The sequence below is a fragment of the Phragmites australis genome, chromosome 2 (genome assembly GCF_958298935.1).
Source record: "Phragmites australis chromosome 2, lpPhrAust1.1, whole genome shotgun sequence".
NCBI lineage: Eukaryota > Viridiplantae > Streptophyta > Magnoliopsida > Poales > Poaceae > Phragmites > Phragmites australis.
In genome coordinates, this window is record NC_084922.1 from 26,615,492 (window position 1) to 26,629,518 (window position 14,027).

The following is a 14,027-nucleotide window of genomic DNA, read 5'->3' on the forward strand; positions in this document are numbered from 1 at the left end:
AAGCGAAGATGACGAGGAATTTGGTGCATGTGCCTCACTTGGACAGACAAGGGTCAGGATAACCTACCCAAACTGGAAGGTTGTGCCGTAGAGTGAGAAAAGCTTCTTGTGAAAAACAATTGAAGCCTAATTTAACTTCCCTGAAGGATGCTCCTTGGAGTACGTGAAAAGACAGGCAATAGCCAAGATGACCAAGGTGTGAAACACCTTTAAGAGCGAGTTGTATAATACATATGTGAAGCAGGATCTCATCCCCAATAATATTGCTTATGGGTACTTGACGGATCAATAGGCAGAGTTTGTGGCGAGGTACCAGTCTGAGGAATTTCAACAGCAGAGTCCGGCTAACAAGGTGCGCCAGTCACACAACAAGCACCCACACAGGCTCGGCACTAGTGGGTATGCACGCAAGGAGTTGGACTAGGACAAGGAGGATGAGCAGGAAGCTCGGAAGAACCGCTCCACACTATTTTCACAGATCCCGAAGAGGTGGGCCCAGAACTGGTTCCCAGGAAGGGCCGTACGCTCGGCCAATGGTTTCGCCATCTCCAGGAAGCAGAAACCGAGCAAGTGGCTCAAAGAATCTTGCAACTTACGAAAGAATCCACTCAAGGATCATTCCAGCCATCTCGGAAAAAAGATATACTAACCTCGGCTCTGGGGAACAAAGAGCACCCGGGTCACACACGTGGCATAGGTGTTTCCGTTCCATGGAAGTTGGGATTCCCTAACAATGTAGATTCATATAGGAGCCGAAGGAGAAACAAAACTAAGCGCGAAGCAGCCGAACATGAATGGATAAGAATGGAGATTGTCGCTGAGGTTGAAGCAAGTATGAAAGAACATATGGATATGCTTGCCAAAATGATGGAACAACAGGTCGAGGGGCGAATACGGGTAATGAGGCAGCAGGATGCATCCATGACACTTGAATCTCCATCGGCTTGGCACCAGAGTGCATCTGCACCAGATAATGATCCAGATAACATGCTCGTTCATCATGACTTCCCTATCGGTGAATTTGAAGGTGACCCCCCCCCCTAGCGATGACATTCCAAAAGAGGTGCCTAGCGAGAGATACCTCATCGATGACATAGAGGTGGCCACCAAGTGCAAGCTCTTACTGCCCACTATTCTTGGCTCCGATAACATCATTGAGGTTGGCACGGGCTTGGTGTGGCAGGGAGTAGACAATCCACGAACTCCCGCTAGAGCCTGGTTGCACTAGGGTGTTAGTGGACATTGTATACATGAATTGCACGTCCCTCTCACTTCCTATTTCCATAGAGGACGACGTCAAGACACTTGGGGAGGCCGTCCACTCCTTCATCCAGTGGCCAAAGAAGTTCATAATACTGGTTGCTCCTTCACCACCTCTATAGTCTATGTCTCCAGTACGTGACGACATCAACTTCTCTTTTCATCATGCTCCGCCGAATGTCATATCTCCTTTTACACCACATGAGCAACAACAATTGTCCAGCAAAACTGGCTAACAGTCCACCAAAACGGCACCTCTTGGAAAGCGCAGTGCCAGCAAACAAAAGGACAAGAGCAAGGAGGTAGAAGAAGAACCTTTATCAAACACCTAAGTGGCAGGCCAGTCATTACTAAGCAAGAAAGCATTAAAGCAATTGGGCTGGGCAAGTATGATTCTGCACAACCTATACATGAAGAGGTTCCATGAGGAGAAATATTTTTCTCCTTGTTTCAGTGCTAAGTACCAGCGACAATATTTCCTAAAACCAGCTGGATCCTTCCTCGTGACCTTCGAGGATTTATTCCTCCTCTACCATCTTGACAAGCTGGACATAGGTCTAGTAAGATGCTAGACACTGTAAGTGTTACTAATCACGGTCTATACTTAATGAACCGTCTAACTCATTAATGTTACTCTTATATGTAGACTTATGAGTCAAGAAACCAAGAGAGAGAATCCAAGAATTGAATTCATTAACCCATAGGTCGTATGTGAGTCAACAGTCACTTGATCTCTAGAAGAGACCGAAAAATACGTTGCAGAGGCCATTGTCGCTCTCTGTGGATCGAAGGACCTTATTCTTCTACCGTACAACTATCGAGACCATTAGATACTAGTTTGTATCTATACACACAATCAACACTGCATATACTTTGACTCGATGTACTACGATCTAGATAGGTATTCAGATCTGACAGATTTGTTGACAAGGACATTCACGAAGTATGTTTCGATGGGCGGGATTATACAAAGAGATAAACTCTCGGCGACCCACCAACATAAGTTCCCGGTAATAATTCCTCTAGCGCACATCAATTTACCATTATAATATGCATTCCATAGAACTAAATGTACTGTACACAAATTTCTGCAGTGTCACAAGTAGCCGCAAGGCACCAACCTCTATGGGTTCTATATTACTCAGTATATGCTGCAAATCGTTGTCTCTAGTCCACCAGTATATCCGTTGGTTAGTGTAATTATAGTATATTAAAATATATTTTTCATCGTTATGCCTAACTATTTTAATTTTCTTTTACAGATATATAAATTTCCTACAAATAATCTCGTGAAGGACAATCTCATGTATCTCTCCTATTTAAAAAAAGAGTAAGGCGTGTTCCGTCCGCACATAATATTCCTCCACCGATGCCGATTCCTCTGCCATCGTCGTCTCTGATCTCTGTTCGTTCCCGATCGGACGCCCGTGCCCGCGCTCCGCACGCCCGCGCGACCGCCCACCCCTCTCTCCCCGATTCCCCGTCCTCGGCTTCTCTGCCCGCGCCCATCGCGATACACAGCACGCCACGCTCTCGAAATCGCCGCCCCTATCCCCATCCTCATTGCCCCTCGCCCCATCCGCATCTGTCGCCCCGGCTTCCTCGCCGTCGTGTGGTCCCAAGGAGGAGAGCCTGCTGCCGCCAACCCCGCCCCTGACTTCTCCGCGCAGCCCGCCCGCCGCCTTCTCTGCCCCCCCCCCCCCCCCGCCCCCCCTCGGCGAACCACAGCGCCCTAACCGCAGCTGCCAGCTCTACCCTCCAGCTTCTCTACGCCCCCTATAAGTACACTCGCGTCGAGGGAAACACCACGGCAGCCTCGGCGAGTACATCCTCTGGCCACCTCGCGAGGTGAGTAGCACTAGGCGACATCGAAGGTGGCGGTGAGTCGGAGCGGGGCCGCACAGTGGATTGGGGATGGGCTTGGCTTTACCTAAGCAGTTGGATTTGACGGGATCCGCCCAGATCTCACGTGTGCCCATGCCGCCGCCAAGTCCTATGCCGTTGTTGCCACCCACACTGAGATCAAGGACCTCAGCGTCGCCAAGCTTGACCTTGAGGAGAAGTAGCAGCACGCGGAAGAGGCAGAGCAGGCACCTTCGAGGAGGCGGACGCGGCGCAGCAGCACCTCCTACCACACCCGCTCGTCATCGAGATCCCGACATCGGCGACGACATGGGAGGCGAACAACGAGGGGTTGGAGGAGGTGTCGTCGGATGTGCGGTGCGCGAGCTGGAGGCTGGCGGCGGATGCCAACAACTTGGTGCCGTGGAAGGCCGTTCCGGTGGAGTGCGCGACACACGTGCGGGACTACGTCACGGGGGTCGCCTACCGCTTTGACCTGGAGCCCATCGGGGATGACGCATGGGTGTTCGACGTCAACAAGACGCTGCTCTCCAACCTGCCCTACTACGTCAAGAACGGATACGGGTGAACGCCCCTGTTGCCTTGCGCATCCCCATGTAGAAAAATGGTAGAAAATTCTAATTTGTTAGGCATCAGTTTGATTGTGCAATCAATCCTTGTTTGGTACATGCTATCGAAAAATGGCAAAACTTTAGGCAGGAAACGGGGAAAAAAAAAGTTAGGCATGAATTACTCAATTGAAATGGTCTCACATGTGGTTTTTTATTTCAAAATGGCAGGCTTGAACTGCAGGGGGGAGGCGCCGGCGATCCCCTCTAGCTTGAAGCTGTACAAGGAGGTTCATGATCTTGGGTTCAAGACCTTCCTGCTCACCGGCCGAAGCGAGGCGCACCAGGGCGTCACAGTGGACAACCTGAACAAAGAGTGTTTCCATGATTCGGACAAGCTCATACGGAGGTATACCTCGCACATTGCAACATTTAGCTACCATTTGCCAAGGACGCGAATTATGGTGAAATCTTGGGTGCTATTTATTATCTGCCTAACCTGACTTGTTATTGTCCGTTCTAAGAAAAGTATCACTTTACTCTAAAATATTTCATTAGTTTGGCTTTTTCTTCCAAATATTTTATCTGGTCTCTGGTGTTCTTCATGGCATGTGACATTATCTACCATAGATTAGCTAATGGTAGTTAAGGGTCAAAATCCCTTTGATGTATGCTGAAATTGACCCCCCCCCCCCCTCCAAAAAAAAAGAACGCTGAATTTGGCATCTTCGTCTCTGCTCCCCTCGTCCAATGGCCTCCTTGTGACCTACTTAGGTATGATCCATCAGCAAAGGTACTCATCCCAGTTGCTTTTGCTGTTTGCCACTTGTTCTGTTCGCGTCCGCCATGTGCTTGATCAAATGCCTCGATGAAGAATATCACGCACATATACATAGCTTCCTTTTTGCCACGCTAGCGATTGCACTTTATGATTTTCCACCCTCTCGACCTTGCTAATCCAGTAGTTTGGTCCACAGCTCGAGAGCAATGTATATCTTCATTGCCCACCTCAAACGTAGCTGTCATTGACAAACGAAGGTTCTTGTGCAATGTACAATACATATGCATCTTGATTCCACTAAATAACTGGTGCAATGTTACCAACAGGCATCATCATAGGCCAATGGTATGCACAACTGTACACTCTACCCTGCAGACTGTTTTGTTTGTCCGATTAGCTTTTATGATTTCCATAGTTAAGGATACTGTATTGGTTTTAGCAAGAAATCCTACTGTTACAAGTACATCGACAGGAATGTCTACCATTAGGAGCTAATGTGAATGGAAGTTCGATGACAACATCGTGATCCTGCAACCAGCATTGCTGTGATCAGTAACCGGTGCTTGCTCAGGAGGTCACCCCCGCTCTGAAGAACGCTATTTAAGCTATCCTTGACTTGCTGTAGTGCGGCAAAGGGAGGGCTCCAGTGTAGGCTATGCAGGGTGACAAGCAGTTAGCCAATCCAAAAGATCAAAAATTGCTGTGGAAAAAGTGGGCCTTTTCATATCTTATTTTTTCAGATTACAAACACAGTAAATACACAAGGATTGGCAATCCTAGCTATGTTTTTCTTTAAGGTTGCCAAATTCTTATGTGACAATCTTTATGGTGGCAGATGATTGATATTTCCTTTTATTGCAACTAATGGATCAAGTTAATACATAGGTCAAGTTTTGATCCCCTGTCCGAAGGTGGGTAGAGTTTCATCTGTTTGCGGCAGGAATTCTGGGAGCCAAGAGGAGCACCAATGCCATTTTGGAGGAGTTTGTTATTCTTCCTTATGGCTCAAAAGATCGCTATGGTAGTCCTCGTGCATGCTGCTCTTGTTGAGATTTATTGAAGAAGTCCAATTCTGATTGACGATTGTTAGCAATTGACATCTTCTGTGCTGCAGATATCTTGCCGTGTGACTTCATGGTGAGTACTGTAGAGTACTGTGTAGTTACTTCCCATGTTTTCCCTGAATATGCAGAGCAAAGTTTACTTCCTATTTGAGATTTGTGCAAACCCGGAAGCACATGTGAGTGATATCTGGTTGGAGGGTTCTTGGCATATTTCTCTCCAAAGATATTTTAGTGATACGGAATTAAGAGAGTGGGCAAGTTTGATGGCAAGGCTTGCTACGATCAACATTTCCTTAGAAGAGGACATGGTAATCTGGGCCTTCAAAAATAATGGGCAGTTTTCTACTCTATCCACCATCCTTATATAGCTCTACAGATTTTAGAGGGTATATTAATAGTCAGATGAAGTAGGCTTGGAACATTACGGCACCTTTCAAGGTGCGGATTTTCATTTGGCAGGCATATCATGGCAAAATTTAGTCTGTAGCGCAAGTGCAAAAATACAATGGCCCATGAAAGACAGTGTGTTATATGGTTAGCTTGAGGACGCAGATTATATTATCCTTCATTGCTACTTAGCAACATTTCTATGGGCTTGTGTTCAGGAAGTTTTCGGCACCATATACTTCCAGCTGTTACTCCAATGAACATATACGGGTAACTTGTTTTGAACATCACTAGAAGCAATAAGTAATAAGTATGTTTATCTAACATAGAGTTTACAATTCATTCTGTCGTAGATATTTATCTGGTTACTTCATTTTGCAATTCGTGTGCGCATGGAATGGTAAAAAGCTACACACGTCAATCTGCACGATGAGCATATTACTTTATCGCACCGTCGTATGTACATTTCAAGTTGCAATACTATACTTTAGACATGATATATATTTACATTTACATATATATGATGCATGTGCAGGATGGCCCAGCACTGAGGAGGCACTTTTTGATCAGCCTATTGACGTACGATGGGAATTTACTTCAATATGTAATACCTGCATGTGTACGAGAATATCTTAGCTGCATCATGGGCAATACGATTTGAAAGAGATAGTTGTGAGAATAAATATATTTTTATGGACTTATTTATTTGTACTCAAAGTTGAGTCATAGTTGTATTTGTAATCCAAGTTGTAAGCTTTATCTGAAAACAGTTTTGTTATTTGTCATGTGGCAATCCCCTGTGCAATGAGATGAGAACTAACGATGTTTCTTGACAATTGGTGTGTTATTGATGACTTGATGTGAGAGCGATTTGCTTTTTTGGTTGTTTCTCTGTTGGTGTGCTGAAATCGGTGATGTGTCATTGTAGCTGATGCCGATTGATGAATTAGATCAGATTGATTTCATGCTTTAGTTTCTAAGTAGAGTATGTGATTCAAATGCCTAAATATGCCGCCTTTACCATTCTACAAGTCTCTACCGTTTCTTTGCTCATCTATGAACCAATTACATTTATGTGCTCTTATATGTAATTTGTTCTTGATCTGTTAGCGATATTATTTTTTGTTATATTCATGTTAGATAAGAAATCAAGAGTCATGACATTGTCTTAATATTTAATCTTAAATATCATAGAGCACTATTTCTCTATGAATTAAATGTTACCTTTAGTATCAATGTTTTGTTTTCTTCATGTGAAAAGTAAAACAATATTGTGTGTGAGATTTAGGAACCATTGCAATGTAGAGGTGTCAGATTTAGGATCTATTGCAACGCACGGATATTATACTATAAAGTATTAATAGCCATACCATATTTCTCTTGTCTTATGTTATTTTATAATATAAAGTATTTATAGCGGGTAATACTATCGTGCGTTATGTTATTTTGAATATATTTCACATGATCAGATATATTACCTTATAAAAAAATTTAGCGTCCGCTGCAACGCACGGGCAGATAACTAGTATTTAAAAATAGCTCATACATTTCATACTTGCGAAGATCATAAAGGGGAGCGACGAATTTCATAATCATGACAACTTTAGGAGCTAAGGTTTGTAATCTCAATAGAACCTGATTATTTCAATATATTGAAAATACTTGCATCTTGCAGTCTATTGATGTATTATACCTTTATGGCTAATAATATAGAGAATGAATCAAATAAACTTATTACTTCCTTTTAATTTAGTGTGCTAAAGCTAATTTGTTGGTTTATATATTGTTAGGTATGAGATTGACTCAAGAATAAAGAATGAAGAATGTTTTGTAATATTGTGAGGATTTATAATATTGATATTTTATTTCTGTTTATGTGTATAACTTTGTGACATTGAATGAAGATGTTTGATTGTTGTGTGTATGATATGTATATGTTGTTCGATCTGTTGTTGTTTGAACACAAATGATCTGTGAATAATTTGTTGTTGACATGGCAATTTATATTCAGTAATATATGAATATAGTGTTGTATAAATACGCAGTACAGACGGTTCTACGTCTACAACAGTCTGTACAAATGCGCAGTATAGATGGGTTGAAACTGGAGCCGTCTGTATTAAACAATGTTTAGCTTGAAACTTAGAGCCGTCTGCGATAATCTCTAGTACAGATGGTCCGTTATTGAAGCTGTCTGTACTATTCCTATATTACAGGCGGTTTGAAACTTAGAGCCATCTATGATAATCTATAGTACTGTATAAATCTGATTTGTACAAATTCTTTTTCACAGATGGTTAAAAAAGCGCTCACACCGATGTTACGAACCATTTATACAAATGAATTCTGTAGTAGTGGAAGTTTGAGGATTATCTAGACACTGAAAATAGTTCAGAAAAATAATTTGCATATTTCTATATATATGTATGTATATTCTTGATCAAGTACTAATAATGGTTGGCGCCCGCTGCATCGAGAAGAAATGTGCAGCAGTCTCTTCTGAAAAAGCAAAGGCAGAGAAGATGCAGCATGCATAGAAAGACCAGATGTCCAGATCCGGTCCTGTAATTGCACTCAATAAAAACCATGCATTTCGGTCGTCCCGTCGGTCAAGCCGAAATGTACGTGCGTGCGTATACTGAGATCCGAACGAGAAAACCGTGTGTCGCACCTTGATTGGTCCGTTTCTGCCGTCCGATCGCTAGCTTATGACAACCCGGGTGCACGTACGTACGTATGCAGCTACGACGTACAGGGTAAAAATACAAAATTAGATAATATACACGATCGTATTTATCGAAATAGACAACATATCGTCGTATTTACAATTTTAACATTCATATTCGGCACGGTATTTTCGGTGTACGGTGTACCGAAAGTCAATTTTCGGTAAACGAGGTGCCGAATACGAATGCTAAAATTGTAAATACGATGATATGTTATCTATTTCGGTAAATACGGTCGTGTATGTTATCTAATTTTGTATTTTTGCCGACGTACAGTAGTTGGTTTGCACGTATTGATAGGTGATGATCCGTCACTAATATTTAGTCATTAGTGATAGATCGTAACTGTGACCCGTGAAACATCTAGGTCTCTAGCTCATGTTTTGGTAATTAATAATAATATATATTTTATGAACTAATATGTTTGAATAAGTTATAAAAAAAGTTAGTTACAAAGATATTGCGGAGCTAGAAAATGCATAAATAAAAAATATGAAGAATGGTCAGCTCAAAGCAAATGTATAATTATAGGGTATTTTCTTTTGCCGGTAAAATGAGATTAGAGAAAAAATTAACCGGATTGATATGATAAGTGTCGTACTATAAAGAAGGGTTGATGTGCGTCTACTTAAGATATCTATAATACCACAATTGCTCAAACTTGTATTTTATATAGAGTGGAAAATTTAGTTTCAGAGAAATTTCGGTGTCATCCGTTAAGTAATTTACTTTATATAATTTATCTTTCTAGAATATAAATTATTGTATGTCACCCTAGGATTGCAAACTTTGACATAGATTTTAGTTGTTTTCATATTGTTCTAATGATTTTTATTTTGTTTTCGCAAGTTTCGTTGATCAATTAGCAATTAGTCTAAAAATCGTCTATTCACCTCCCTCTAGTCGGTATCCTAGATCTTACAAATGGTATCAAAGCCTAGGACTCCTTTTTATCGTGGATTTAACCATCCTGGAGTAGAATTGTGGCTAGTGACGCTCATGTCAATGTGGGAAAACCTCCGTTTTTTGAGGGATCAAACTACGCCTATTGGAAGGCTAGAATGACTGTTTATCTTAAGGCTATGAGCGGTAGTTTATGGAATATAGTGAATAAGGATTATGCAATTATTGATCCCACTAATTTTACCGATGTAGATAGGAAGAATACTCTTACAAATGCTCAAGTTATGAATGTTTTTTTATGGTGCTTTAGATATTAATGAGTTTAATCGCATTTGCAAACTTGAGACCGCTCATAAAATTTGAGAAATGCTCCAAAAGATTCATGAGGACACATGGTCAATGATGTAAAACTTTTTGTTTATAAAGAGCAATTTGAGAAACTTACTATGTTGCAAAACGAAAGCATCGAAGAAATATTCAATCATTTAAACAACATAATAAATAAGTTCAAGGGGCTTGGCATGAATGTTTCCTATGTTGATTTTTATCATAAATTTTTTAGAGCTTTGCCTAACAAATATTACACGATTACGACTTTACTTGTAAGGTCAAATTTGAATGATACAACTCTAATATAAATTTTGAGTGAAATTCTCACTCATGATGTTTTCAAGAAGTCAAAAAAAAAATTCATGATGATGCTACCAATGCCAAGAAAAAGAAAGTTGCATTCAAAATTCAATCATCAAGAGACAAAGATGATCATGAAGAAAATGATGAAGAAGATGAAGAAGATGAGTAAATGGCTCTCTTTGTGAGAAGATTTAAGAAATTTATGAAGAAGAAGAGATATTAAGATGGATACAGCAAGAGGGGAAATCTTCCAAAGAGAATCCCTTTAAAGAAAGAAAATGCTTTGAATATGGTGAGAAGGGACACATTACCACAAATTGCAAGAACAAAGAAGAAAAATATTCCAAGAAGAAGAAAAAGAGTGATGGCAAGAAGATATTCAAAAATACTTTAAAAAGAAGAAAGATGGTCAAACATGCTATGTTGAGTGGGATTCGGATGCAAGCTCAAACTCCGACTCCGATGATTAGAAGCCATCTTAAAAGGATCTTGCTGGTGTAGCCATCAAGGAAGCACCTTCACTCTTCTTCGCTCCTCATTGTCTTATGGCAAAGGGTGACTTTAAGGTAACCTACAAGTCCGATGGGAGACATTGAGTGCTAGATAGTGGATGCACTCAACACATGACTGGAAATTAAAGGATGTTCACTTTCTATGAGCAGTGATGGATTGGAATATGACAAAATCACATTTAGAGAAAATAGAAAAGGAACGGTAAAAGGGTTAGGTAAAATTTCTATATCAAATGATTTATCTATCTCAAATATTTTACTAGTTAATCTCTAAATTTCAATTTGTTCTCCGTTGCTCAATTATGTGATCTTGATCTTTCATGCACTTTTTCTCCAAATGATATGATAATATTTAGCACAAAGGAAAATAATGTAGTTTTCAAAGGTTTTAGATATGGTAATCTTTATCTAGTTGATTTCTCTTCTAATGATGCAAGCATAAGCACATGTTTATTTACAAAGTCATCAAAAGATTGACTTTGGCATATAAGGCTTGGTCATGTTGGTTTGAATCAACTAAATCGTTTGTTAAAGCATGATCTAGTTGTAGGATTGAAGGATATAAAATTTGAGAAGAACAAGCTATATAGTGCTTATAGAGCCAGAAAGCAAGTGGAAAATTCACATCTATACAAAAGTTCCATATCAACCTCAAGACCTTTGAAATTATTACACATTGATTTATTTGGTCTTACTACATATGTAAGTATTGGAGGTAATAGCTATTATCTTGTCATTGTTGATATTTTTTTTAGATTTATTTAGGTATTCTTTTTACATGATAATACTATTGTATTTAATACCTTCAAAAGCTTTGCTAAAAGGGCCGAAAATGAATTTGAGAAGTGACAATGGCTCCGAATTAAAGAACACAAAGGTTGAGGATTTTTTTAAGAAAAAGGGTATCAAATATGAATTCTCGGCCAAATACACTCCGGAGAAAAATAGAGTAGTTGAAAGGAAGAATCAGTCTCTTATTGATATGGCAAGATCAATGCTTTCGGAATATGATGTTTCGGATAATTTTTGGGCCGATGCTATCAACACCGCTTGCCATTCATCAAATAGATTGTATTGTCACCGATTATTGAAAAAGACTCCATATGAACTTTTTTAGAAAACTAAACATCTCATATTTTTGGGTGTTCGGACGCAAATACTATATTCTAAAGAAAGGTACTCGTTTATCAAAATTATAAAGAAAATGTGATGAAGGTTTCTTACTTGGTTATTTTTCTAATAGTAAAGCTTAACATGTCTACAACCAAAATTCCAGTTTGGTAGAAAAGACACGTGATATTGAATTTGATGAAACTAATGGTTCTCAAGAAGAGCAAATTTTTTTGGATGATGTAGGTAATGAAGGTTTGAGAAGTGCTATCAAGAATAGGTCAATAGGTGATATCAAGCCAAAAGAGGAAAATGAATAAGAGGATGATCCATCTACCTTAAACATGCATTTCATATAGAGTAAAAAATTTAGTTTGAGAGAAACCAAGGAAATTCCTATCTTTGGGATGTTTCTGAGTTCTAACGGTCTGACCGCCGGAGAAGCCGGTCTAACCACTGTATAAAACCTCCTCGATGCTGAGTAGAACCCAGTCTCGGTCTAACCGGCGGAGAAGCCGGTCTGACCGCTGTATAAAACCTCCTCGATGATGAGTAGAACTCAGTCTCGGTCTGACCGAAGGTTGTGCCGGTCTGACCACCAAACGAACAGAGGGATTTGGACCCTCTGGTTTGGCTAGCAGTCTGACTTTCAGCTTGGCCAGTCTGATCGCCCTAGGAACATAGAGTTTTAGCACTTTGTTCCCTGCTCACAGTCTGACCGTGAGGGGTCACGGTCTGACCGCCAGCTGTGTGTCAGGGTCATCATGACACTTTCTATGGCCGTTGTAAAGGCAGCGGTCCAACCGCCAGGTGTCAGGGTCATAGAACTGTCTTTTCAACAGCAACGGTCACATCGTTGAGTGTGGGATATAAATAAGAGATTGGCTGGTTCAAGGAATATAAGCTAGCATTTCATTACAACCTTTTGAGCTCTTACCTTACTTCTCTCCCTCTCTTGGCTTAGTGATAGCATCTTTGAGAGTGTGGGAGCATCTAATGCATAATTTTTAAGAGTTTGAGCATTGAGACACTAGTGATCTTTCAAGCAAGCTTCATCAACTTGTTATTCTTGGAGGTTGCCGCCTCCTAAACTACTTGAAGGTTATCGCGTTATTGAGCCCATCAAAGAAAATTGTGAAGGAGCCATAGCTGTGCTTGTGAGAGGTTTGAGCACGCCTTACAGGAGCGGCGAAGTACTACACTAGTGGAATCGAGGTATTGAGTAGTTCTTATTCTATTCCGGCTTAAGATCAAATTGCTCGATGTAAGCCATTGCTCATGTGAGAATTAGATACTTGATAGAGAAGTGGTTTAAAACTTGAACTCACCTCAACGTGGATTAGGGGTGATCGGCAAATTACCGATACCACGGATAAATTTCGTATGTCATCTGTTAAGCAATTTACTTTCATGCAATTTACTTTATAAAATATAAATTGTTGCATGTCACCCTAGGATTGCAAACATTGACATAGCTTTTAGTTGTTTTTATATTGCTCTAGTGACCTTTAGTTTGTTTTTGTAAGTTTTGTTGACCACTTAGCAATTAGTCTAAAAAACCACCTATTCACCCCCTTCTAGTCGATATCCTAGATCCTACAACCCGTCACTATTGACTGAACATTAGTGACGGATTGTAAACTTGATCTGTCACTAATGACCGATAAACATTTTTCGTATTTTCTTATAGAAAAAAGTAAAAAAAAAATCACTCGAATCATCCCAATGCAGGCCCACCCAATATATCTTACAAGTCACGTTTTTTCACATTATTTTCAAGTTTGTGTTCCTTGGAATCGAACCCGCGACCTCCTCCTCTCATTTATAACCACCTTACCACCTCTGCTATCACGTAGTCGTAATAGAAAAGATATTTTATTCCTTTAACCTTCTTTGCCAAATGTCATTAGCGATGTGTCATAAACATGACCTGTCACTAATGACTAACTTCGCCATATTTTGTTGAGAGGTATAATTTGTTAGGTGACCCGGAGTGTATTCGGTAAAATAGGCATAACTTTTGTATACAGATTTCGATTTCGACATTTTTTAATTCTTCAAACATCTAAAAAAAGTTATATCCGTTTCTCCCCTACTTTATCGGGCTTGAAGAATTTTTTTAGGCAAAAAACTGCTTGGAAGATTAAGTTCTCGCTCCCGGAAGTTTCTGCACCGTTTTTGAAACGCATGTTTATGTCCATAGCCGCCACACTTTACATCAAACTTGAGCAGAAATGTAC

General features: G+C 40.4%; 1 protein-coding gene across 1 annotated transcript; it reads left to right on the plus strand.

Annotated features, from left to right (window-relative positions):
* Window positions 1-804: 804 nt before the first annotated feature.
* Window positions 805-5,582, plus strand: LOC133904514 (acid phosphatase 1-like). Its single transcript, XM_062346012.1, has 4 exons — window positions 805-1,027; window positions 3,321-3,687; window positions 3,916-4,080; window positions 5,567-5,582. Exons 1-4 carry the CDS (start codon window positions 805-807, stop codon window positions 5,580-5,582), a joined length of 771 nt encoding a protein of 256 aa, XP_062201996.1.
* The last annotated feature ends 8,445 nt before the right edge of the window (window positions 5,583-14,027 follow it).